General features: G+C 38.6%; 1 protein-coding gene across 1 annotated transcript in view; it reads left to right on the forward strand.

Annotated features, from left to right (window-relative positions):
* LOC131931669 (midasin) overlaps positions 1–26,489 on the forward strand; it is a 91,710-nt gene that overhangs the window by 41,421 nt on the left and 23,800 nt on the right. Inside the window, exons 53-60 of the mRNA XM_059288499.1 lie at positions 21,894–22,015; positions 22,208–22,356; positions 22,976–23,283; positions 23,511–23,830; positions 23,954–24,055; positions 24,389–24,582; positions 25,363–25,744; positions 26,223–26,414. Of these exons, the coding sequence (XP_059144482.1) occupies positions 21,894–22,015; positions 22,208–22,356; positions 22,976–23,283; positions 23,511–23,830; positions 23,954–24,055; positions 24,389–24,582; positions 25,363–25,744; positions 26,223–26,414 (1,769 nt within the window). The remainder of the gene's footprint in view (positions 1–21,893; positions 22,016–22,207; positions 22,357–22,975; positions 23,284–23,510; positions 23,831–23,953; positions 24,056–24,388; positions 24,583–25,362; positions 25,745–26,222; positions 26,415–26,489) is intronic.

Consider the following 26,489-nt stretch of genomic DNA (forward strand, 5'->3'; position numbering starts at 1 on the left):
CATATTTATATATATAAAGGGCCTATATATATATATATATATATATATATATATATATATATATATATATATATATATATATATATAATGTTTTTCCTTTCTAGAAATAGGTTTGTATTAATATCTGAAGTAAGATCAATATTCGGCCAGAGACTCCCTTTGAAAGTATAATCTTGAGGCAATAAAGAAGATGGGTTTAGATAAATATATTTATTAAACAGCGGCTCAGTATAAAACACGTACAAGATGAAAAGGAGATTGGTTACATGGGCGTAGATAGATGGGCTGCGTGGATAAATGGGCTGCATTGGCGTAGATAGATGGGTTACAGTGGCTTGCGTAGGTGGGTTTCAGTTGTGTAGTTAAGTTGATTACTGGAGCATCAATAGTTGACTTACAATATTCTGGTTTAATGGGTTACGAAAGTGTTGATAGATGGTTTATAGCAGTGTAAAGAAATTAGCCACAGTGGCGTAAATAGATATGTTACAATGACGTTGATAATGAGACTATAGTGTCGGAAAAAACAGGTAGGTTATAATGACTAAATAAACGGCCTACAGATGCGTAAATAAATAAGCTAAAAGTAACAGATTGAGTACAGTGCCGTAAATAGACTGGTTACCGAGGCCGTACGTTTCGATTTTTCTTATCCTCGGCTATTTTACTGTTTCTCTCCTTTCTTCCCCGTGATGTTGTCGCCATAGATTGTACGACCTCTCCCTGTGTTCGACTAATGGACACAAAGTTATTGTGATATTCTACAAAAATTCCAATCTCGACATATCACTACAACCTGCCTGTGATTGAGTACTTGTTTTTTTGTTTGTTCTTGTTTGCTCAAATCTAAAGCTCGTCCCTTGCCACAGCGTTGTGCTGCCGACATGCAAATAACGAGGGGAAAAAACGGCTGTTTCTATGAATAAAAATGACTTGGTTAGCAATTGCTTTAGGCAGTTAGGCTTAAATTCAATCAGATTCCAGTCGCTTCTTGAAGATTGCGTTTATTACAGGAGAAATTATTGTATTGGAAGCATGCATTTTAACACCCACCGTTCTAGCATTCCCCCCTTTCATTAAACAAGGAAAATAAGGCTCACGTTATCTATTAATAGTGCAACATATAAACGTATATAGAGCACTTTGACGACGCTTTGGTGTTATTATAGGTTTGTAAGATGGGGTTACGGTGTTTGGCTTTGAGTGTGTAGGTGTGTGTTCTGCGTGTAAACAAAATAATAGTAGACCCATTATAATATTCCTTGATACTCGTACATGTTGCCATATGGGCAACTACACTAAGATTCTTAGTCTAATCAATAGAAATCTTAGGTAGGCATGTGTGTTGGGTGGTGAGGGTGGTCTGTGTGTGTTAAACGTGTGAGATAAATAGAACTTAGAAATAGACTAACCAAAAACATTTACATCAACCTACAAAAACCTTGTTGCAAATTGTAACAGTATTCACCCCTAAAACTTTTATAAATGTATATCTAACCACTATGTAATGTTTCTTTTAATGCTCATGCAGATAGGGTTTTTTGTTGTAAATACGTGAAAATAGTCGCACTTATCATTGAATATCCCTTTATTCATGTGCTTGGAGTTACATTTTAATTTTAGGTTTCCTTAAAAAAAAAAGAATGTAATGTATTTTTTCATTGATCATTTCTTGGTGAGAAAAGGGCATTTTAAACCGATACCAATTTGTTTTCACTTTTTCCTTCTTTTTTTGGGGGGGGGGGGGGGGGGGGGGGGGGGGGGGAAGGGGGGTCGCGAAACCAGCTTTAGGCAAATACCCGATCATAATGAGCTTCCCGTCCTATACATAGATACCCCTGGACGTACTCTAAGGCAAGTGTTTGCATTGTGGCTCTTCATTTGTTTCCCACACGATTTTCGCCCACAGGGAACTAACAAATCAATCCCAGCCTGATCTCTAAACACGTGACTGTTAGCGTCCTCCCAAGTTTTAAAGATATTGACACAGTCATTCGGACCTACATGCGCGCACACACACACACACATACGGGGTAGGAATTCCCCCGCTAAGTGGGTCTTGTCTAGTTGGCGACTAATGAAACGCGACGATTCCTGTTGGGGGAGGGAAAGGGTGGAGGTTGCGGTGTTGTTCAATAAAGGGGCATGCGCGTCGAAGTAGAAGATTAGGAGAAACTTGATTGAACTTTTTGAATCTTCCTAAATTGTTGGATCTGAAAGCTGTCAGCAATTCCATAATCGATACTGAACATTTTTGAAAAAATAGCTCCATTCGATGTTACAATTTTTTTTTCATCCTTCACTTCCTTATGTAAATGGACGTGGAAATTTTATGTTGTATAAAAGATCATTAGTGCGATTCACAAAAAACAAAACAAAACAACAAAACAAAACAAAAACAAACAAAACAATTATTGAAAAATATTTTAAAATTTTGTTTCCCATTTAATACTGATAATGATAATTAGATCATTATACCTTGTTTAGATTCTGGCTGAAGCATTGCTAGCAATACCCCCCCCCCCCCATTTACCTTTCATTTCTGCTTAAACCACAACTTGACCAGACACCCAACAGACCAACACAAAAAGTACACGTTGTTTATGTCTATAGGAATATCATTGAGACTAGTTTTAAGACATCATCAGGAAGAAAACTATTCCCAAGTGTTAGAACAAAAAAAAAAATAAGATGACTTTCATTTCTTTGTTGGAGCCAGAAGCTCAATAGTTGGAGTGGTGTTTGGGCGTCTAGGCACTCGTAGTGACAAACCTCGATTTTTTTATTTTTTTACTAAAGTAGAGACTGTCTGGGGATATTCTTATTTCTGTGATATGGTAGAGTAGGTGATTAACTTTGCTGTCCATATTCTGGGCCAGATGGGAGATGTAGATAAAAACAAGCTGAGCGAATGCGACATTTGAGACACTCTAATGCACTGAGAAGAAAATAGACGTGTGGAAGTGTTGAAGACAGTAATAGTTCAATGGTATGACAGGGGTAAGAGGGTGAAGTGAAGGGACAAGCACACGCGGGGGAGGGGGTGCTCATATTATGTTTTATTTTATATTTTATTAAACTACTCTAAAGATATATACCGATTTTCTTAATTAAAACCGGATAATCTAATTGACCACTAGCCCTCGCCTTTGCTCAACAGAAAAAGCAATTAATTCTTATTGTCTCTCACAGACCGCTTTTTTTCCCCTCCATGTTTTTTATTTTTTTCGGTTTTGTTTGGTAGTTAGCTTAGTCTAGGCGCGCGCGTTTAGTTGACCTTACTGATCACGTCTCGACCGGAGGCCCTGCTGCTACGCTCACACAGTAACGAATGCGACATTTGACGGTTTCTTTTTACTCCATCCTACCCCCCCCCCCTCCATCTAAGTGTGCTCTTTTTCTTACCACCACGGCACGAACATTGATATTTTTTTTTTGGCGTCAGCATGTGTATCAATTGTATAGAAAAAAAAACTTCCATTCCCTCAGTTATATAACAGGACCAGCGCTTTACAATGCAAAAAATAATTTAGTAACAAAAAACTTGACTTGGCTGTATATGGATTTTAAAAATGTGTTGGCAATATTTTATATTTGAGTATTATACAGCCAATAGGACGAAAGCAGTGACACGAGTAGATGAAAAGCTAGTGTTAAAGGACGTAAATAGCGTTCGTCTTTAGCTTAGTACTTACATCATAACATAAGGATTAAATTAAAAACATTAAAATGTTATTGATCTTTTTGCGGGGGAGGGGGCAAAAAGCGAGAGAATATTTGAGTTAGGTTAAATATGAATGAAAAATGGATTTTCTTTGATGGGTATTCAGCACTATTGTTTGAGATGTCTGCTGTGGAATATTTTTTCCCGTGTCCATTCCTACCCAGTTTCGTGACCCGCGCAATGCTCTTGACTCATAAAAAATAATGCCATATTATTTCTATTATATGAGAAGATTTTAGCTCGTCGAAAAATGTTACGTTTCCTGAATTCACCAAGCAGGCCATGAAACTAGCTCTATTTTATACGTCTCCCTATCTCCCTGTCTATGGCTGCTTTTAGGCTAGATTGCAATATACATCTCCTTCTCTATAGAAGCATTTCACCGGATCCCCGTGTAATCAAGATTAATGATTTTCTTTTCACGGCCCCTAAAGCAACTTTTCGATATATTGGGAGGAAAAGCGCAACACTCGTCAAATGGCTGGTTGGGTAGGATGTTTGAAAATTTGCGACACTCCCAGGAAATTGTTTGCTCCCCAGTGTCCCGAGGTGGGCAGGGGAGGAAATAGAAATATCTACACAGTTAAAACAAGGGGTAATCAAAGTCAGTTTGAGGATGGGGGATTTGGTGGGGTTGAGCGAGAAGGTAGCACTGGTTTTAGAAGCTCTTAGAGTTGGGGGTTATTGGACGAGGTCAGTGTTATATGAGCTAGTGTCAGTCAGTGTTAGGAGTATATCACCGAACTGAATTTTCAATGTATTTCAAAACTCACTGTTATTTTAAACATCATAATATTCACAACTTTTTTTATAATTCAAAGTATCATCAGTTCTATCAAACCATAATATTTACATATAAATTAAGAAAAAAAAATATGTTAAAAATAAATAAAAACTTCATCTTATGAAAGTAGAAATCATATAATTAGAATCGGCTAATGTTTTTTCCCCACACCGTCCCCTTCCCTTACACATACCGAAACACATTTCAAACATCAATGATTGCCATTTAGCTTTTAAGGGATTAAGGGACGAAATTGGAAAAAGGCCCGATGTCCACGCCACGTGTGATGGCTTGTGGAGGATACTTTCAGTGTTTGGGCTGAGATTAATGCACCACGACCCTCTAGTGCAAGGATTCTCAAACACTGAGCCCGATGTCCACGCCACGAGTGGTGACTTGTGGAGGATACTTTCAGTGTTTGGGCTGAGATTAATGCACCACAACCCTCTAGTGCAAGGATTCTCAAACACTGAGCCCGATGTCCACGCCACGAGTGGTGACTTGTGGAGGATACTTTCAGTGTTTGGGCTGAGATTAATGCACCACGACCCTCTAGTGCAAGGATTCTCAAACACTGAGCCCGATGTCCACGCCACGAGTGGTGACTTGTGGAGGATACTTTCAGTGTTTGGGCTGAGATTAATGCACCACGACCCTCTAGTCAACTCTAGTGCAAGGATTCTCAAACACTGAGCCAGATGTCCACGCCACGAGTGGTGACTTGTGGAGGATACTTTCAGTGTTTGGGCTGAGATTAATGCACCACGACCCTCTAGTGCAAGGATTCTCAAACACTGAGCCAGATTCCACACCACATGTGATGGCTTGTGGAGGATACTTTCAGTGTTTGGGCTGAGATTAATGCACCACGACCCTCTAGTGCAAGGATTCTCAAACACTGAGCCCGATGTCCACGCCACGAGTGGTGACTTGTGGAGGATACTTTCAGTGTTTGGGCTGAGATTAATGCACCACAACCCTCTAGTGCAAGGATTCTCAAACACTGAGCCCGATGTCCACGCCACGAGTGGTGACTTGTGGAGGATACTTTCAGTGTTTGGGCTGAGATTAATGCACCACGACCCTCTAGTGCAAGGATTCTCAAACACTGAGCCCGATGTCCACACCACGAGTGGTGACTTGTGGAGGATACTTTCAGTGTTTGGGCTGAGATTAATGCACCACGACCCTCTAGTGCAAGGATTCTCAAACACTGAGCCCGATGTCCACGCCACGAGTGGTGACTTGTGGAGGATACTTTCAGTGTTTGGGCTGAGATTAATGCACCACGACCCTCTAGTCAACTCTAGTGCAAGGATTCTCAAACACTGAGCCCGATGTCCACGCCACGAGTGGTGACTTGTGGAGGATACTTTCAGTGTTTGGGCTGAGATTAATGCACCACGACCCTCTAGTCAACTCTAGTGCAAGGATTCTCAAACACTGAGCCAGATGTCCACGCCACGAGTGGTGACTTGTGGAGGATACTTTCAGTGTTTGGGCTGATATTAATGCACCACGACCCTCTAGTGCAAGGATTCTCAAACACTGAGCCAGATTCTACACCACATGTGATGGCTTGTGGAGGATACTTTCAGTGTTTGGGCTGAGATTAATGCACCACGACCCTCTAGTGCAAGGATTCTCAAACACTGAGCCCGATGTCCACGCCACGAGTGGTGACTTGTGGAGGATACTTTCAGTGTTTGGGCTGAGATTAATGCACCACGACCCTCTAGTGCAAGGATTCTCAAACACTGAGCCCGATGTCCACGCCACGTGTGGTGACTTGTGGAGGATACTTTCAGTGTTTGGGCTGAGATTAATGCACCACGACCCTCTAGTCAACTCTAGTGCAAGGATTCTCAAACACTGAGCCCGATGTCCACGCCACGAGTGGTGACTTGTGGAGGATACTTTCAGTGTTTGGGCTGAGATTAATGCACCACGACCCTCTAGTCAACTCTAGTGCAAGGATTCTCAAACACTGAGCCCGATGTCCACGTCACGAGTGGTGACTTGTGGAGGATACTTTCAGTGTTTGGGCTGAGATTAATGCACCCTCTAGTGCAGGGGTCTCCAAACTACGGCCCGCGTGCCGGATGCGGCCCGCGAGGTCCTCTCATGCGGCCCGCGAAGATCTTTTTGTCCACGGAAAAAACGTTTGTTGGTGATGGCTGAGGAACTTTGCCCAGAAAAATCAAAGACATGCCTGGAAGAAACTGGCCCCCGAACTGATATGTGATAGTTAATGCGGCCCTCGGACTGAAAAGTTTGGAGACCCCTGCTCTAGTGCAAGGATTCTCAAACACTGAGCCAGATGTCCACACCACGAGTGGTGACTTGTGGAGGATACTTTCAGTGTTTGGGCTGAGATTAATGCACCACGACCCTCTAGTGCAAGGATTCTCAAACACTGAGCCCGATGTCCACGCCACGAGTGGTGACTTGTGGAGGATACTTTCAGTGTTTGGGCTGAGATTAATGCACCACAACCCTCTAGTGCAAGGATTCTCAAACACTGAGCCCGATGTCCACGCCACGAGTGGTGACTTGTGGAGGATACTTTCAGTGTTTGGGCTGAGATTAATGCACCACGACCCTCTAGTGCAAGGATTCTCAAACACTGAGCCCGATGTCCACGCCACGAGTGGTGACTTGTGGAGGATACTTTCAGTGTTTGGGCTGAGATTAATGCACCACGACCCTCTAGTGCAAGGATTCTCAAACACTGAGCCCGATGTCCACGCCACGTGTGGTGACTTGTGGAGGATACTTTCAGTGTTTGGGCTGAGATTAATGCACCCTCTAGTGCAAGGATTCTCAAACACTGAGCCCGATGTCCACGCCACGAGTGGTGACTTGTGGAGGATACTTTCAGTGTTTGGGCTGAGATTAATGCACCACGACCCTCTAGTCAACTCTAGTGCAAGGATTCTCAAACACTGAGCCAGATGTCCACGCCACGAGTGGTGACTTGTGGAGGATACTTTCAGTGTTTGGGCTGAGATTAATGCACCCTCTAGTGCAAGGATTCTCAAAATATAAATGAACTCAGTCTGAAAATGTTAAACACATGTTAATGACTATTTTAAGCAACGTTACAGTCTAATCAGAACTCTGTGTTTATTTGTGAATTTATGTCGTTTAGTATTAAAATTTTTTTAATATTTTCTTTTATTATAACTATTGATGTTTAAATGTAATAAACATATAATTACTTTACACACCCAATTGATATTCTTAGCACACCCACTGCTTCCTCTTCCGTTTCTCTAAGACTATAATACATACACCAATCAATAGCACATAACCATTAAAAAAAAAACTTTTAGAATAACCAACTCTTAACCCAACACTAGCCTATACCAACATACTTTTTTAAACCAACTAATTAGATTCATATTAAAGAATCATGCGCATTAAACATCTAAAAATGAATAGATTAACGAAAGCACACCCAGCCGAAGAGCTGCGCCACGAAGGAAATCCCCGCTGAATAGGACGTGAAACAATGTCATCACCAGGTTCGCCCGAACATTTTATAAGCGGAAACTACTGTCTGTATCTCGGATTGATCGTCGCTGATTGGTTCCCGGGTGTGAAACTTTGAGATTAGAAATTATTGAAATCTCCTGTTTCCATGGTTACAGCTTGCAAATAATTTAAATTTTTTTTTTAAAGTTTAGTCACCGGCCGAGAAAAGAGAATGAGATATTTGAGTTGAAGTATTTTTTATCACAACTTTTTAGTGAGACGGAATGGCAGTGAGAGATCTTACGTGAGCAGGCTGTTGTCAATTTTCAGCAGTGAATTTTGTGGGAGGGTGTGTTTGTGTGTGTGTGTGTGTGGGGGGGGGGGTAGCAGTGGATTTGGTGGGAGACTGTGTGGGTAGGGGGGCTTTTTGTTTTAAGCATTGTACTACGGGATGTTTGTGCAGTTGCTAAACCAAGATCACAGAAACAGACGAACTCGACCTCATCTATCTCATCGGGCATCAGGTCTTAAAGGGTACTTTACTTAAACAATACTATAACTAGATTACCAGTTTTAGCTATTTTCGGGTAATGATTTAAATTTATTTTTAAAAAGAAAGCATCTTTAACACAAGTGTATTTACAGCATTTTCCTATACAACTCAATGGTTTAATTTCTTAACAAAAAACAAACACCTTTCGTTTATGGCGTGATAATATTCTTGTCGTTTATTCAATGACCAGTCTAAAACAGCCACAGACGACATAGGGGCGAGAATGAGGGGGTAGTGGGGGGTGTCTTCTTAAATTTGATTAGCCCTCAATAGTAGCCGAACGCAGAGAGGAGGGCGGTCAGTGTGTTTCCCCTAATTTGTAATTCTCCCCTGCTGGACGTGGGTTTGCATTGAGACCCGCTAATTTTTAATCAAGGTAGAATGTCCGGCGTGCCGGCAGTAGGACCCGCCTTGGTCACTGGTTAAATCTGCTTCCGCCTTCATTTTCTTCTCACAACCAAATATCTACACTTTTCCCCTTGGGTATTTCTGAACACTGTACTTTATTTTGTTTCAAGATTTTTTTAAACTAAAGAGTTGAAACGTGAATATTTTTAAAAAAAAATCACTTTACTCTTTTGTGAAAGTGTGTGCGTAACAATAATAAACTTGTACTTAATAACGTAGTTATTGGCAATATATATATATATATATATATATATATGTATATATATATATATATATATATATATATATATATATATATATATATATATATGCCTCTCTCTTTATATATATTTATATACATGTATATAAATGTTTATATATATATATATTTGTATATGTATATATATATATATATATATATATATATATATAGTGTGTGTGTGTGTATATATGTGTGTATATATGTGTGTATATATATATGTGTATATAAATGTGTATATAAATGTATATATAAATGTATATACTAAATGTGTATATAAATGTATATATAAATGTATATATAAATGTAGAATATAACATGTATATATATATGTTTATGTCTGTACATCTGTACAATGTTTACCTACAGATATACACTTACAGCTATTGCACGCAATAGACACGTGAAACCGTCCATACCAGCATTAACGATTTATCATGTAAATGAACTTCATCCGCTAGACGAGAACGCATAAAAGTTGATATTTACCTAACGATCTTGAAGTAGCCAGTCCCGAATGCGAATAAACATGAAATATCACAACCTCCTCGTGTAACTGTCTACCAGCGATTGGCCTCGAGGGTAGAAGTCGTCGCCTTTTACGTGGACCCGTCTCGTCCATTGATTGGTTATTGAGTAGTTGGGTAGTGTGCGTTCGGGGATATGACACCGCTTTCTCTGCGCACTATCGGAGCCGAATCTTGCATAATGTCTCTTCACTTAATGCATTTGTTTTGTTTTTTGTTTTTATTTTTTTTATAACGTCGAAGTAAAAGAAAATTGCTGTATCATCATAAAAGAAAAAAAAATCACCCGCAAAATAGGAGGTTTAAGCACGCATAGATTTGAATACGTAAAATCGTCGCCAGTGGTTGAATGATTTCTTTAGAAACAAAGCGAATCTGTTAGCTTGCTGGTTAGAGCCCAGAGAATAAGGAAGAGTACTGTATAAATATGTTATGCTTGGTGTCACAACATTGTTTTTCAAATTATTTATTAACTTGTCAAAGATATCCCCGTACTGTAAAACAAAATTGTAGATTTCTTTTACGGTTTAAAAAAATGGAAAGAAATTTAATTTTTTTTTCTATTTATAGATTGGAAAGAAATATTAAATCATGCTAGCAAAAATATACGTTTTGTGCCCGTAAAAACAGTTGCAGTTGGTAACTTAGTTCAGAAGTCTGCACGTAAAAGACGATCTCTGTGAAGTTTTGAGTGGTGCTTCATGGTAGTCTGTAATAAGAAACAGAATATTGCAGCCACGAAAGTATTTACCTTCCAGAAAAGGAGGTGTGGAAAATGAGATGATATATATATATATATATATATATATATATATATATATAGATGATTTTAAAGTAATTAGAAAACGTAGTTGTATGTGGAACGTGTTTGATTATAAAACACTCGTTACTTAACGTGAATATATCATCATACAACTTGTTATATATGATTAAAAGCTGTATTTATAAAGTTAGCGTGATCAAAACAGATTTAACAGGGGTGTGCAATCCTATTTACCAATTATGGTAGTTCTATGTACGCTCATCTTGCCTAGAAATTTATAATTTTCAATGGATTAAAAAAACTTGAAAAAATCTATCGATTTATTGTCAGAAGCATGGCTATGTGCATCCTTTCTTCGACATGGGAAAAAAAATATTTTTTCAAGTGGTCATTTACATCTCGTGTATAGAAAGGTAGGTTTAAAAATTATAGAAGCTGTGCGGTACAGTAATATCTAAACATGCACCATTGCATTTTACATGGTAGGGATAGGAAGTAACTGAATTCTACCAACAACCCCGTAAACAGAGAAACGCAAGCCCTCTGAAATGTTTGAGACGTTTAAGCTCTTGAAAAAAAAAAAAATTATTCACAAAACTTAATTTAGAACTTCCGATACTTAACGGGTTATATAAAAATATACCAATTACGTTTAAAAAAGTAAAAAGCATTAATCGTCATTAGGAGCGAATTTTATATAGAAGGCTGCTTTAAAAAACTGAATTTAATTTTTTTTCACATTTCCAATTAATTTGATCTCATTATCAACCTTCACAGCTGTTTAACTGACTGGATTCATTTATTTGAAATCGGCTTATAAAACTCATCCAACTGATTTGGAGGTGCACTTTTTACAATTTTATTCGGGCCCCCTTGAGAACGCTATTTGACAAAAGCATTGTTGTAGAAAATTAGAGCGGGATCTCGAATCGAATACGAAATCCATTTCTGCTCCCGGACCTCCCAAGTGCCCGGATGTCTGCCCAGTGTCTGAGAATTATCGGTTGCAGCCTGCCAAACTAAGCCTCCTTCTGACGTCCCCCGGCCAGGTCTTCATATTGATATGTCTTCTACTTTTAAAAGTCGATGGGCTAATGGTATATGTCGGTGTTATTTTTCGTGAATATAGCTAGGTATAGTTATTGTAAGCCTTGGAAGGACTGTGTTGTGTCACGGCTTGGGAGTGTTGGTACTCATTATAGTAGGTCCTGGGTTCTAGTCTTGGTTTCTAAGTGTTTGTCTCGGGTCGAAGTACACGTTATAGGACGTGTTGTGTGTTAAAGTACACTTGGGACGTTTAGTGTCTAGGTACATATGGGGCATTGAATGTGTGTTTAGGTACGCATGTGACGTTGAATATGTGTTTACGCATGTGAAGTTTAGTGTGTCTAGGTACACGTTAAGGGACGTCTTCTATGTCCATGTCCACGCTATGTGGCGTCTGGTGTGTCTAGGTACCTACCACGTGACGTCCATGTCATGGGTTCTCGTTATGTTTCGTCTAGGGTATCTACTCATTATTGGACGTCTTGAAGTTCTAGGTACGCCTTATGTGACGTCTTTAGTGTCTGGGTAGATATTATGTGACGTCTTGGGTTTTTAGGTACACCTTATGGGATATTATGTATGTTCAAGCAGTCACTATGGTACTTTTTCTTGAGAGGTTTTGGTTTTAATCCTCGATTGTACAGTAGTTGAACTCGCGCTTCTTTGGCTAGGTATTGCACGCGCTACAGCTTGGCCCTCACACTATCCGACATCTCATCATCAACTCCCTTCCACCTCTGCCCCCACCCCAACAGCACAAACATTTATTTCCGCCTATGACGTCCCAGTTCTCGCAGAAAGTACTTTCTTCGGTCACTGATGTGCCTGGTTTGACCTACGGTCAAGTCTAAGTTGGTTTCACTTTTAGGGAAAGCCATCATACTTTTTTTTTTGTTAGTTAAAAATATATATAGATCCATAGCTTTATTTGTATGCTTTGCATTTTTAACTGGTTAAAAAACCGCACTGACTTGAACGTAGTATTTTATGTTGTTATACGTGGCTGGACTGATATTGTGTTAGCATAGTTGAATTAAATAAATATGAAGAATACGCTCGGTTAGTTATGCTTTTGATGTTTCCCTGCTGTGATAGTGTTTTTGCTGTTTTTGTATTACATCAAATTACTGCTGGCAGGTGGAAATTTTTTGCTTACATAAATATAAGCAACAATTCTATGTGTAATCATTCTAGTCATTGGCTTACACTATTTATGTAATTCACTGATTGCCAAATTCTTTTGTGCAGAAAACTGTGGGCTCTAGGATTGAAAATAAATCCGTTTAAAGTGTATCTCGGTCTTCCTCTCCGTTCTACATTCCCAATTTGATTTGGGTCTATAACCAAGCCTGACGGCAGTTGAGTTTTGACCTTATAGATGTTATCCGACCCGCTGGAAGCTATTACGATATTGGTATCGTCTTACACACAGCTGGGATATCTGGGTCAAGGGTTCTCACGTTTTTGTTTTCCTGCTTGTCACTATAGCAACGTTAATATTTTTCATGTGTTTACTAGCCCTTCCGCTGTATTGAAGCTGTATATATTTTCAGTTCTATTTTCAGTCTAGGCCATTTCCGGCTTCTATTAGCAGCCTGTAATATATTGGCTACAAGACATCACGTCATGTTGTGGCTTCAATCATAGTCTTAACGTGCACGCTGTGTTAGTGATATTTGTCCTCACATTGATTTTCATATTTGTGTTGGGTATTTATTATGTAAGAACTTATTTAATCCTTATTTCAAAACGGGTTTCCTTATATTATTTGTTTGACATTCATTTTAGTTGTTCTTGTTAATTCAAGATATTTTTTCTTCATATTTTCTTCTGTAACGTTGCCTTGTTCCTACTTTATTCCTGTTTGGTTTAACCATGTAGCTTCCCACCTTTCCCATTGTTCTATCATTGCTCTAGCGACGTATCTAATTTAAGTCCCACCAACCTGCCGGTGACATTATGTAAAGCGTTTGTCCCTTGTGTAACCCTAAACCACATAAATGGCCATAGACGGCAATTTCACAAAAGGCAACTTGGTGCAAATCAGTCTCGTTAAACACACGACTCCATTGGTTTATACCCTCCTCCAGCCCTGATGAATGGGTTTTCCCCCAGCCCCCCCCCCCCCCCCCCCCCCACCTAGAGAATCGGGTTATTCCCAAAACCCTTGAAACTTTGCTACTGAACGTTAGATGATAAATACTTGTTACTTGATCTCAGGAGCGGCTTAGAGTTTAGTTGTTCGCTGTTTGTTTTGTGAAGATTTAAATACAACAAGTTAATTAAAAAGTCTAGTGACATTTAAGCGCAATTTCCTTATGTTATCTAAAAATAGCTCTGTCGTAGCGTAAATCAAGAGCAGGGTTAGTAAAACCATTGGTTAGTTATTAAAACGTTTTTTATTAATTTTTTTTTCAGTATTTTACATGTTTTATTTACAATAGAGTTACATGACTAAAAACCATTGCGCGCCTACTGAACGTGATGACGCAGCCATTGAACGTGATGGCGCAGCTATTGAACGTGATGACGCGTGTGGTGTGGTTGGATAAATATGCCTACTAATTCGGTCCAAATTTTAATTAATTCAAAAAATTTTTTGTGACCGAACGAAAGGATATTTTTGAAAACTTTCTTCGGCAATATTGTTCTAAATTATGGCAGGAATCGATTGGTACATGTTTCAAGTCGCTAAGTGGTCTGGTTGCCGAGATATGGGCCAAAAACTGCTTTTTTTCGAGGTTGTTTGGCTTTTCCGGGAAATCCATGAAAGAAACCCGGAATTTTTATGGCCTATGTTCATCCTCATAACTTGCTTAACATAATTGCTTTTGGAACTAGTCATCGATATTGCTTCGTTGAGGAGGAGATACGACTTAAAGCTGCGGACACACATCCATCCATCCATCCATCCATCCATCCATCCATTCATTCATTCATACATTCATACATCCAGAAATGACGGGTTAATAAACGCAATTCTCCAGAATGGAAATTGCGCTAAAAAATGCGTTCTCAGACCTACCCCAAACATGTAGTAAATATCGCTTCGGTCAGCTCTGTGTTTAACCTCAAGATTATGTGGTATATGTTAATTATGATGACGGGTAATTAAAAAAGCCTTTGTAATCTCATTAAAAAAATCATTCTCACATGTCCACCTTACACATCTCTGATGTCTCAGTCAGATTGTTGTTTGACATCACGTATACAATCATGCCTTTTAAAGCAACCCTTTTTAATTACACGACTTCTTGTTCAGTGCAATTGTTTTGCTTCATCTTTCGTTGTTTTTACTAGCGTGCATACAAATTTAATGCGGTTGTATACCCGAGAGTATTGAGCCACACTGTATCAGCATGGTATTGCTTTCAGCCGGCAGTTGGGGGGAGGGGATGAGATGGTGGTGAGATGACGGGAGGGGGGAATCTTTGAAGAAATGTACGCGTCTTCTGTCTGCCGACCTACTGGTTATAAAACACATCCATCTTCATAGTCTGTCCAGATAGTGTCACAGTAAAAGTTTGTTTCTGGGAGTTACGTGTGAGGTGGAGACGACACGACAAACATCGCCTCGCTCTTGTCTCGTTTTGTTAGCTCGACAAACTGCTCCTTTCAACTTGTACAGGGTTTTTTTTTTTTAAATAAAAGAGAAGCCTTTCTAGAGTTTTCAATTTTATTCCAGAAATGATATTTTTGTGTCTTCGATTTTAACAGTCGATCATCGAAACTAAAAAAAAAAAAATCATTATAAGTGTTATTTTTGTTTTTAAACAAGCAAAGATATTTTTTAAAGATTGAAAGATAACTTGCTCGTTTTTAAGGATAGAAATAGGAACACTTGTTATAAATATCTGTTTGGTATTTATAGACTTAAAAATGCTTGCAAATGATGCTTATTTCGTGACTGTATGAACAGTTAGTAACTTTATATACTTAGCACGTTAAATAACCTCTTTGTAACGTTTTAAGTGTTATACGGAAGCCTATAATCAGTGGCACAATATTAAGGCCACGAAAGTATTTTACCTTCCAAAAAAACACGAGATGTACATATTCTGGCTATGCTTGTTGGATGCCCTGGTCAAGTACTACCAAGTCCAGTCGTTTTATTTTTTTAATAATTTATATTGTGCCTATGATTAAAGTAATAGACTTTTGTCGATTCCCATCGGCTAACTTACAATTAGACTCCCTTTGATCAGAGAGTCGATGCAGGCTTGCCATCGTGGAAAACCCCATTCTTTCTGCTATCATTGTCACCGCTGGCTGGAGTACTGGCCCCTGGCTGGATTAGTCTTACTTGAGATGGCACAATAGTAGCTGCTTCATAGACCCATTTAATAGAATTCCCGGGACTGGTGAAAAGTTCGCATTTCTAAAATTAAGTTGTCTACTGTTTTTTTTTCATTTACTTACACAATTGGATAATTCCTATTCTTAATGTTGAAATTTACTTACCATAATTATAGTCTTCACATACATCGCTAAATGTAAATACATGAGTATTCACTAAAAGGTAAAGATTTCACATTACTAAGCATTACGGTTGACAGTATTGAGTGGAGTTTAACTTTGACCCATACTATCTATTACAGGTAGCTTTGCTATCAAACCCATGTTATACACTTAGGATTAAGGTTAATGGCTAGGTTTGGTATCGTTAATGGTGAACCCGATTTAAATCCCCGGATTACGTTAGTAATTTAATCACTCGTATGTAATAGGAATGCTTCACAGCTGTAGTTCATCATAGATTTACAGCTATTTCCCATAAATGTTATCTGTAAGACATTTTATAAGCAGTGTTTCTTTCATTTTTTCCGGGGGTGGGGTGCGGATCTTGGTTGAAATATGTATTTTCTATATAAATTATACAGTTTGTATTTCGTCCGGGGGTGCAGCTTACGTATTCCGGAGAGGAGGGGTGGCAGTGTCCCCTGAAGAGTTGCCTGAAAGAAATTATGTACATATGCCTTAGTGGAAAGATTGCATTTTTGAATTTAGTATACCTCTATTTCCTATACATAATGTCTTAGGATGATACATTTTTAAGCTTTAGTGGAAAATGTAGAATTTAATTTATTAGGATTTGATGTGAATAACCAGTGTAGTAGAATACTAGTAGTGTAGTAGAATACGAGCTTTATTGAGGGAGAAAACCCCGGCTTCTCGACCTGTTCACCGGCGACATTTATCTGAACAACTCTCGCCACTTCTCGCCGGTATTTGCATTGTGGGCCGTGAGGCTCTGCTAGATATGGCTGCATCGATCTCAGTCTAGCCCCCATTTATCCTCATACATTGACGCAGTATGTTCAAACAGTTCTAAGGAATCACCAGAGCCGACCTACGGCACGACCAGCATTAGTTAGACTCACTAGCGTCCTATCTTCCTGTGGTAGCTTACGCTCATTGCGGTTTAGTACTAGCGGGTAATTCATCACCTTATGACAGTTTACAAGGTTTGGTCATTAGGGGCACATCTACTTACAAATTCGACCATAGCTCGACATCTTTTTTTTATAATGGTAACTAATTTGTTTTATTATTAATATTAATGATTTAATTCCACCAGGTGCGTTTATTCCAGCTTCATTAGCCTATTGATGCGCACTTCCTTGGATGTAGAATTTAAATGTAATTGGCAAAGAGCGAATATATCCATTATATATATATATATATATATATATATATATATATATATATATATATATATATATATATATATATATATATATGGGGTCATCCATAAATGACGTCACACTCGTAGGGGGGAGGGGGGGTCCGTAATTTTGTGACGATGTGTGATGAGGGGGAGAGGGGGGGGGGGGGGGGGTCAGATGTTGCGACGTCACATTTTTGCATTATAAAAAAGCAATGTTAGAAAACGAATTTTAGACGTTATTTCGCGTTTTAGATAACTGTTTTAATAAATTGTAATAGTTAAGACAAGATTTTGGAAAAATATCAATGTTTAAAAAAAATTCAACTGCAATTTTGAGGGGGGTTGTAGGTTGAGGTGTGACGTCATTTTAGGGGGGGGGGTCTGGCTTTTTGTGACGAAGTGTGATGGAGGGGAGGGGGGGAGGTAAAAATCGTCAAAAAAAGCGTGACGTCATTTATGGATGACCCCTATATATATATATATATAAATTATCCTGTCGTGTTTAGCTTCTGTGCTCTAAGTCGCTAAGGTTTGAAATACACCTAAGCGATGTGGTATGTCCTCAATCTTAGAGGCCCGAGTTTTTTCCCCATAGTACAGTATCGAATACAGCTATAGGTGAGACGGGTCTTGTCCATATAAGCCCCGCCACTAATGCAAAAAGTGCGCGCGCGAAAATGTAAGCCCCGCCACTTTTTGCCAGTTCCAATTTAATGCACGCACACAACAATACGGGTTAAGGTTGGGGCTACAGTTAAAGGTACCGAAATACAGACCTTTTCATGCAAATTATTAAAGCCAGGTCCCAAATTAACCCTCAAAAGTACAATTTTCATATCCTCGTTTCGGAATCTTTTTTGGGTGTCGGTGGTTAACTTTTTGGTGGGACTTAATTGGACAAGATCCAGTAAAACAAGCAGTAATTGCCTTGGGCATTTTTCCACGTTGGTCGGTTGTTTTTGTCTGTGTCGACACTGTTTCAAGTAAGATGCAAAAAAATTAAAGCGAATTGAAACACAAGCGACCTTCAAGATGAAAGTTATCTACTAGTATGTGCATGCTACAAAACCCTTTAAACCCTTGATATTGTCTTTCGCTGCCGTCCTCCATTACCAAGCTGGGATTCCGGCAGTTAACTGACCAGGACCCCGTGTCCCTGATCCCAGCCCCGTATATCATGTTGCCTTGTTTTACATTCTGTGCAGTCCAATTCCCTCGAGGGGAATGCATTTCTCACATGAGCGGAGACAACTCAAAAAGATAACATCATATTTTCCCAATCCTCCTGCTGGCCTTATAAAAACTTGAAAAACAGAATTAATATCACTGACTGATCTCTTTCGATTTCCCAGCATTCGTCCGAAAATAATTTTTTTTGGAAAATCTAACCTTCTGTCTTGTATACACACCCCCTACTGTTTTGACCGATTGCTATGAACTGGTGGAGGGAATAACGGTCGACCCCAGATAAATAAAAGCAAACATCGTTCCTGTCCTGCCCAGTTTGCCCTAAGAGGCCATCTCGCTCTAAACCCGGAAACCGTAAATGAAGGAGCAAATAAAAGGCGAAGTGTGCCCTGCATTGCTGCTGGAGATTGCCGTCTTTCTGACGCTTTCTTATTCTCTACATGTTTGTTAGGCGTCTGTGTGCTGGCACTTCTTTTGGGAAAAAATAGTCGTGTGTTTCTTTACTAAACACACTTGATGTTTGAATATGTCTGATTTTATTGAATTTGTTTTTTTCAAATACTTGAGTTTGATGAGCTTAGTCCGAATTTTTAAAATGAAATTTAAAAAAAGTTTTGTTGAAGAAATTTTGTTCAACTATTTTTTAATATAAAATTTGGTGATATAGTATTGCGTGTAAACAAGTAAACAATGTATCAGTTCATTCATGCATGCAATCTTGCAAGAGATGTACTGAATAAGAGAGAGAAAGAGAGAGAGAGAGAGAGAGAGAGAGAGAGAGAGAGAGAAAAGAGGGACAGAGTGATGGCCGGAGAATTTCTTGCTGCCCTGAGAGATGAAAATGTATTTTGCTTGTCAGAATAACGGAGTGGTTTGTTCATTAAAGCCAGCACCCCCACCCCCCTTTACCCTCAGCTGGGACCTGATGTGATTTCACGGCGTCACAAATCAGAAGATTGCTCCAAATTGGGGCTCATCTCCCTGCCGGAGCTGCCGATAACTTGACCCCAACCAATTACTGCTCATAAATTCCCACTCGCGGCGTCCTCCTAAGGTCTTAGGACTGTCAAATTTTTAACCGTTTCAAAACTCCATTTATCCATGATGCATTAGCAAAGGGTCATACGATTTCTATATTATCGTGTTTCTTGGTATTCAAACAATCTTTTTTGCGTATTTTCTCAAGTCCTTTCACCGATTGTTTTGAGAATTTATAAACTTTTTCTTAGTACAGTTACATTGTTAGGCTCATCTTTGATATATATGCGCCTGCAAGAACTATACATCTGTAACACATATGGTTACCAACCAAGGGGATTAAGAATAACGTTTTAATTCATTGGGTTGCGGCCCCTGTGGGACCGCAACTGAACGGTTGATGTAGTTGTTTTGCATGCTCTGATATGAGCGATTTTACCTGTGTCCCATGTCATGTGACATGAGATTATGGGTAGTTCGTGCCTAGCCGTGTCAGAGACCCAAGGCTGCTGTCTGTAGACACGGTGGGTGACGGTACCTAGAGGTAGACATAGACATAACAATGTAGACCTAATGAAGGTAATGTGGTTATATAAATTATGTTTATTGTTAGAATACTTATTGGTACTTGTTGGCAGTACTGTGTACTGGCCGCAACATATTTTATTGCACCCGTGTATGTTTGTAGCCTACACGTGGTATTATCATTGATGTAACTTTTTGTTTACGTTTGTTTTAGGGCTACGGTTTTTCTTCTTTTTGTTTTGTTTCATTATTCATCTCTAATCGTCGTACTACTGTTGTTCTACATCGCCGTCATGCCTCGATGTACTGTTGAATAAAGTCAATTAGTGGACAACAGCGTCGCTTTGAGTGTGTCCTAAATCTCAGGGTCAGCCCGTCTTAACCACAACACTTCAGTGGGTAAAAGCATCCCCACTGAGTGAGGGTTACACATCCATATCACCTTTAAGCGAGCTTTCTCCTAATTGGTAATCCATTCTAGTGTCCTCCTCCAAGTTAATACTCAATGTTCCTTCCACTAACATGGTACTTTTAATTACACCCTTAGCCTCCTGTGTGAAAAACTATCTTGCTCTCTTGAAAACAGGGTAGCAAGCTAAGTTTTCCTGTATAATTACTCCATCAGATCGTTGGTAGCTCCAATGTTATATTCCTTCGCTGTTATACGAATGCAGTGTCTCAGATCTAGTTTTAAATCTCTTCTTTGCACATTTTTGCACAAAGTTATTGTTAAATGTATAGCAGGTTAGTTTTTTTAATGCATCAGTGCTTATATGGGCACAATTTGTCACTACTATATTCAGCAAAACTGTAGGACGGGAAGTAAACATAGTCCGTCTCATTGGTCAATAGCGTTTTCCCGTCCAAAACAGGTTTAAACTTTCTTGTGAAACTAAATAAGTGTAATTTCACACCCGATTTGAGTAGATCTTCCCTACCTCGTGAATGAATGGTTGTCTGTAATCTACAGCCGGTGTCCGCCTGTAGAAAATCGATTCCAGCACCATCGGCCGGATAAGGGGAGTTGACTCCGTCAAAGTTTAGGGACACCGGTTATACTGACATAGTGGCTTGAGCTCTCTGTTGACTTACTCGGATTGGCGGGAAGTAATCGTTTGCACAGAGGCACTTCGTTTTGATAACATCTCAAATATTTTTTACATTTTTTTTAACCCCATTGATGTAGTTTGGTCTAGCATGACATGTGTACACATAAATATACACGTGGGAGGGAGGGCGAGGACTTTGTTTCTCCGGGAATACGATATATGTACACGGGCATGTTCTCACGCAAGCACAGGCCTAAAGATGTATCAAGTTCATTCTCGCCCTGTTTGTTTAGCTTTCATATCCAGCGTTGTTTTTATTATTTAGACTGAAACTAGAGAAATTCCAAGATACACGTTCATCGTTGCTACACACGAGGATAGATTTGAACGTTTCCCAGAAGAAATGTTCTTTCATGTTGTTGTTTTCTTCTCTAAACTTTTTTTTTTCTTCTTTCCGTATTGTGAGCTGAACCTAAATCTCAGCCGTATTAGTCCTACACACTCAAGATTAAATTGTGTGCTAAAACCTGTCCCTGTACATTTGATTAAACTCTAGGCAAGCAGTAAAATATACCGAGTAAATTAAAGACAAAAAAAAAGATTTATGTGAGGGCTGGTCAAGAAACAAGTTAATGGTGATTAGTTTTTTTTTTACTAAATGTACTTGTGTGGAACAACATTACATCAGTACTGTTAAAAGGGAGACTACTTATGAAATTCAATCATATTAGAGATAGAATCAAATATAAGGCATGGCAATTTTTGCATTCTTTCTCTGTTAACAAAAAACCCTTAATCTTGTTGTTACAAATAATATTCACACTGTCTTCTAATAATTTCTTATTGTTTTGAACTATATTATCTCATTGTTTAAAATAATATTCACACTGTCTTCTAATAATTTCTTATTGTTTTGAAATTACACACTATCGCCACCCTCTAGTGAGATCTATCTGTTGATCAGGTAAAAAGAAACCATCCCCACAGCTTCTGGGACTTGTGTCCATATTTTTATCTGAGGTCACTGAGCTGCTCCCTCAGCTGATTGGGAGTTTGGGAGAAAACATCTTTTTAGATCTATATAAGGTAGGTTGTCTCACATTTAGTTTTAATTTGTCCAACAAAATACATATGAATAATACAAGCCCATTAACAGAGTATTCATCTGATATATTTAATCTTTATTCATCTAATCAGTCGGCACAAAATTGTAATTAAAACTTTAAAAACAAATGTCATTGCTTTAAACAATAAAAATAAAACACCTATTTTTTCTAGACACCATTTAACCTGTTGTGGCTTGTAAGGCTAGCAGACACAACACTGTCATGGCCAGATATTCACAAGGACATCTACACTGCCCATTTGGCTCTACACTGGCAGTGGACTGGGGAGAAACTAAGCTTCTTGACGGAAGGGAATCACAAGTAGGAGAAATTTGCATTGCTCATCAGTTTTATTGCTTGTTTTTTTTTACTCACGATTTATGCTTTGATAAAAGTAATAAAAATGTACACAGGGTAGTTCAATTTTCACAGAGTTGAAACAATCCGGTCTTCTTCAATTAAATATTGACTGCCTACATTTTGTTCTTTTGAAACTGGCTCAGATTACGCTGAATTCATGTGTCTGAGGCAGTGGTTTTTTAACCTTTTTGGAGGTACCGAACTCAACCAGTTTCATATGAGCATTCACATAACCCTTCTTAATAGCTCTATAATCAGTACTGATGAAATTTGATTGTAAATCATATGCATTGGGTGTGTCTTGACCTCTGCTGAACCCCTAAGGCTGAGGGACCAAACCTCTTGGGTTTCGATCAAATACAGGTTAAGAACCACTGGTCTAATCACATTATAAACAAAAAACTATGACAATAAAAAGTTGTGATCTCTTAAAGTTCACTAAAAGAATTCTAATTAAAGCATGAAAAAGCTTTTTTAGCCTCTTAATTTTTGTTTAAATTTCAGTGAATTTATTAATGTGTATCATTCATTTAAACACCAGATCAATGATATTTTCATTATATTTTCTGATTCTCCCCAGTGAAAACCCCAAACTAGACATGGTCGTTCAAGAACTGAAAAGACATCTAGGAGGAGGAGACCACTCTGCCAAACAGTTCTCCAAATTCTGGTCATCCTTTGGCCACCCAAAACCTTTTGTGGACAGGAAAGAAGCTGAGCTGTGCATGCTGTTGAACAAAGTTGTCTGGGCTTTAAACCTAAACCAGACTGATTCACTGGAGGTCCTGCAGAAAAAGGTCAGAGTGCTGACTGCATCAGCTGTGACTAGCCAGGTATGGGAGATAATCACAAGTGTAGAGCAAGGGGACTTAACACATGTTGAAGCAGGTAAAGTTTTCAATGTTATTGATTTTTACTTTTAAACAGTATCAAATGCATTGTGCATTGTCAAATTTTATTAACGATTTTATTTATATTGGACTTGAAAATTCGTTAAAATTATAAATACAATAACATATTTTTTAATTTAAAAAAAATAAATGAAGAATTAAATAATTGACTCATATGTTAAATTTTTTATTAGCATGTTGAAACAAAACTATTTTCTATACCAGCACTGCAAGTTGTAGTCTCAGTACTGTCACAGAGTGGAATTTCTCTCCAAACTGGCGCCAAACAGAATAGTGAACCTGTTCAAAGAACAATAACTCTAGCTGATCAAGCTGATAGAATCAAGCCATTTAAGTTTGTGACATTATGGCCCTTGTTTGAACACATGTCCCTCCTGACACAGTTCACTTTGGATGTAAAATCATTGATGGGAGCCCAGATTTCATCAGACTGCCTTCAGCTTGTCAGCAAATCATCAACAGCTGCCTGCATGGGCTATGTCTTATCCCACACACCCAATGTGGTTACACCCAGCTCTCACTGTGTAAGTGCTCCACTATAGCTTGCATCTTCATGAAATTTACACAATAATTTTATACACATGTATACCTTTTTGAGGAATTGTGAAAGTTAGATATGGCTTGATGTAATGTTCATCTATTTTTAGGGCATACTTTCTAGACTGTGGGAATCACAGATTAGCCGCAACTACCACACGTGGCTGGCGTGGCCAGTGGATGAAGAGTTTGCCTTAAGAGAAGAAATTTTGGTAAATATATCTTTTTGACCAGTCAATTTATTCTACTTTTGTGCATAACTTTCTTGGCATTTTATTAAACGCCCTTCAGTAGCATTATGTTTTAAAAACATTCTTACAGATAAAAATAAATGTTTTTGTTAATTAAGTTATTCCACTGAAATTTTCCATCTCCATAAAAAGTTATAGATCTTGTAACCATTTTATATTTCAATTTAGAATATTCATTTTCTTTAAATTTCCTCTTGTTATGTTAATGATTAAAAATTTTAATAATGCTATAATAAGTTCACCTTCCTACAGCTTTGCATCTAATGAACATATTCTATTGGTTTATTCCTGCAGGGTCCAGCCATGCTGCACCATTCTCCCATGTCAAGGTTTGCCATGCAGGTGTTGTCCAGTGGCTCCAACACTGACCTGCTGCCCTTGCATGTGACTCTGGGTGGACTGGAGGAACAGACCCAGCAGGTGGCGTTGGTGTCCAGACATGTCTGGTGTCACTGTGCGACACTGGCCAGTCAGGAATTTGATCCAAGGTTAATCTACTCACATTTTTTTCTCATATGTAATTGATAATAAACTTTTATAATTAAAACAATAATGTGTGAAAAGTTTTTGCCTTATAAAGCAATTTTAGAATTGTTTTCGATCCATTACTAGAACACTATTACATGTTATTTTGCGTTCACCATGTTATATGTTCCCAACTATAAGCAATTTTTAATGACTAATTATTTAACCTTATGTGATCTTCCAAATTTAAGTTTTAATACTTAATTGGTATAGCAGTTTTTAAAAATTATCATTTCAATTACTAATCGGGGTCGGCGTGGTCGAGTCGGTAAAGCTCATGGTTGCTAAACCGAAAAGACTCGAGTTCGAACCCTCGGGCAGATGAGGCTCGTTAGCTGGGGACAGCCACTCTTCTAGGAGAGACTACTCCAAAATTAAACAACTGCTGCCTTGTAGTTAGTTCTTGGTTGGACAAAGGCTATGGAAGCAATTCCAAAAAGAAAAGCAGGCTGAAATCGGAGTCAATGGCCTCAATGGCGAATAACCAGTTGACACGTAACGCTTAATTGTGTTTGAGGTGTGGTCGAGTCGGCAAAAAGCTCATGGTTGATAAATTCGAACAAAGTCTTGAGTTCAAACCCACTGGCAGATAAATCTCGTTCCACTTCAACACTAATAATTAAGAACGAAGAAGAAGAAAGAAAGAATTACTAATCAGCAAGTTCATATGTACTTAGTGAGGGTGTGTCAGTTTATTAATTACCTTTACAGTAATGGCTGAACTCTTTATTTGCCATCCCCAGATATCTAGAGCAACAACTACTTTGGCATGCCTTTATCAAACTTGTCAGAACCCTTGAGACATTATTACCAGAGAGTACACAGCCAGATTGGTCTGAGGTAGTGATGAAGCTACAGACCTCTGATGACAACAAACCCCTAGTCCTGGAACATCTACTCCAGCTCCTTAACTCAGGTGGTCACAACTTATCTGCTGAGGTGACAAGAGAAATACATCACTGCGTTGGCTCAGTGAGGGATGTGTTAGGCTTGACAGAAAACCCATCTGCTGTTGGCCGTGGGTTAGTTTCCGTAGGGATTGTTCTAGTACACTTGCTATCACCCAAAGGACCTGTTGACCCCATTGAAAAAGCTTGTCTGAAACTGAAGCATTTCACTCAGGAGGTAACTACCTTGCTTGGTATATTTTTTTGTAATTCAAAAATTGTATATGATAACTATTCTCTCTTCAAATGAAAATAATTGCTATGAGGTTAGGAATTTATTTTTCAACATTAAAAAAGTATTTGATAAAAATGCTACTCTTAACATAACCCAAGCCCCAAAGCTAATCTTAACTCTAACAGTAATACAGAAAGAAAATTCTTCTTAATCATCATCATCATTTTTTCCCGTTGGTGCCCAAGACACAAATAGCTGAAGTAGAGTTCATCTGTTTCACTGACTTCAGCATACACTGGGATAATGTGGTCAGCATTATGCCCGGCCGCCTTTTTTACCTATTAGTTTTATTAGAACCCAACAATAAATCTGCATAGAGCAGAGGCCAAAAGTTAGAAATATTTGCTTGTATTTTCTGAGATTTTTAAATTAAATTTACTAACGCAAAATTCTCACTATCTGCAATTCTGTTTTTTAATAGAACAAAGCAATAGAAGCAGAACTTAAGGTATGGAACATTCACCTTGAAGCCTCCACAGGTGTGGGGATAAGTGCTACACCCACAGAGCACCTACACCCCAGGGTGGTCACACTTTTACAGAGACAAGACAGCCTGAAGGCTAAAATAGTTAAATTAGAGAAGTTTTCAGCCTACAGACCTGATCAGATGCAGGTGAATACTGGATTTTGAATATATAATACTGAATATCTTAACAATTTTTATATAAGGTGTATTCATCATATGCAT

Source organism: Physella acuta, unplaced genomic scaffold (genome assembly GCF_028476545.2).
Source record: "Physella acuta isolate Inbredline_101_S28 unplaced genomic scaffold, ASM2847654v3 ptg002003l, whole genome shotgun sequence".
In the NCBI taxonomy this organism is placed as follows: domain Eukaryota; kingdom Metazoa; phylum Mollusca; class Gastropoda; family Physidae; genus Physella; species Physella acuta.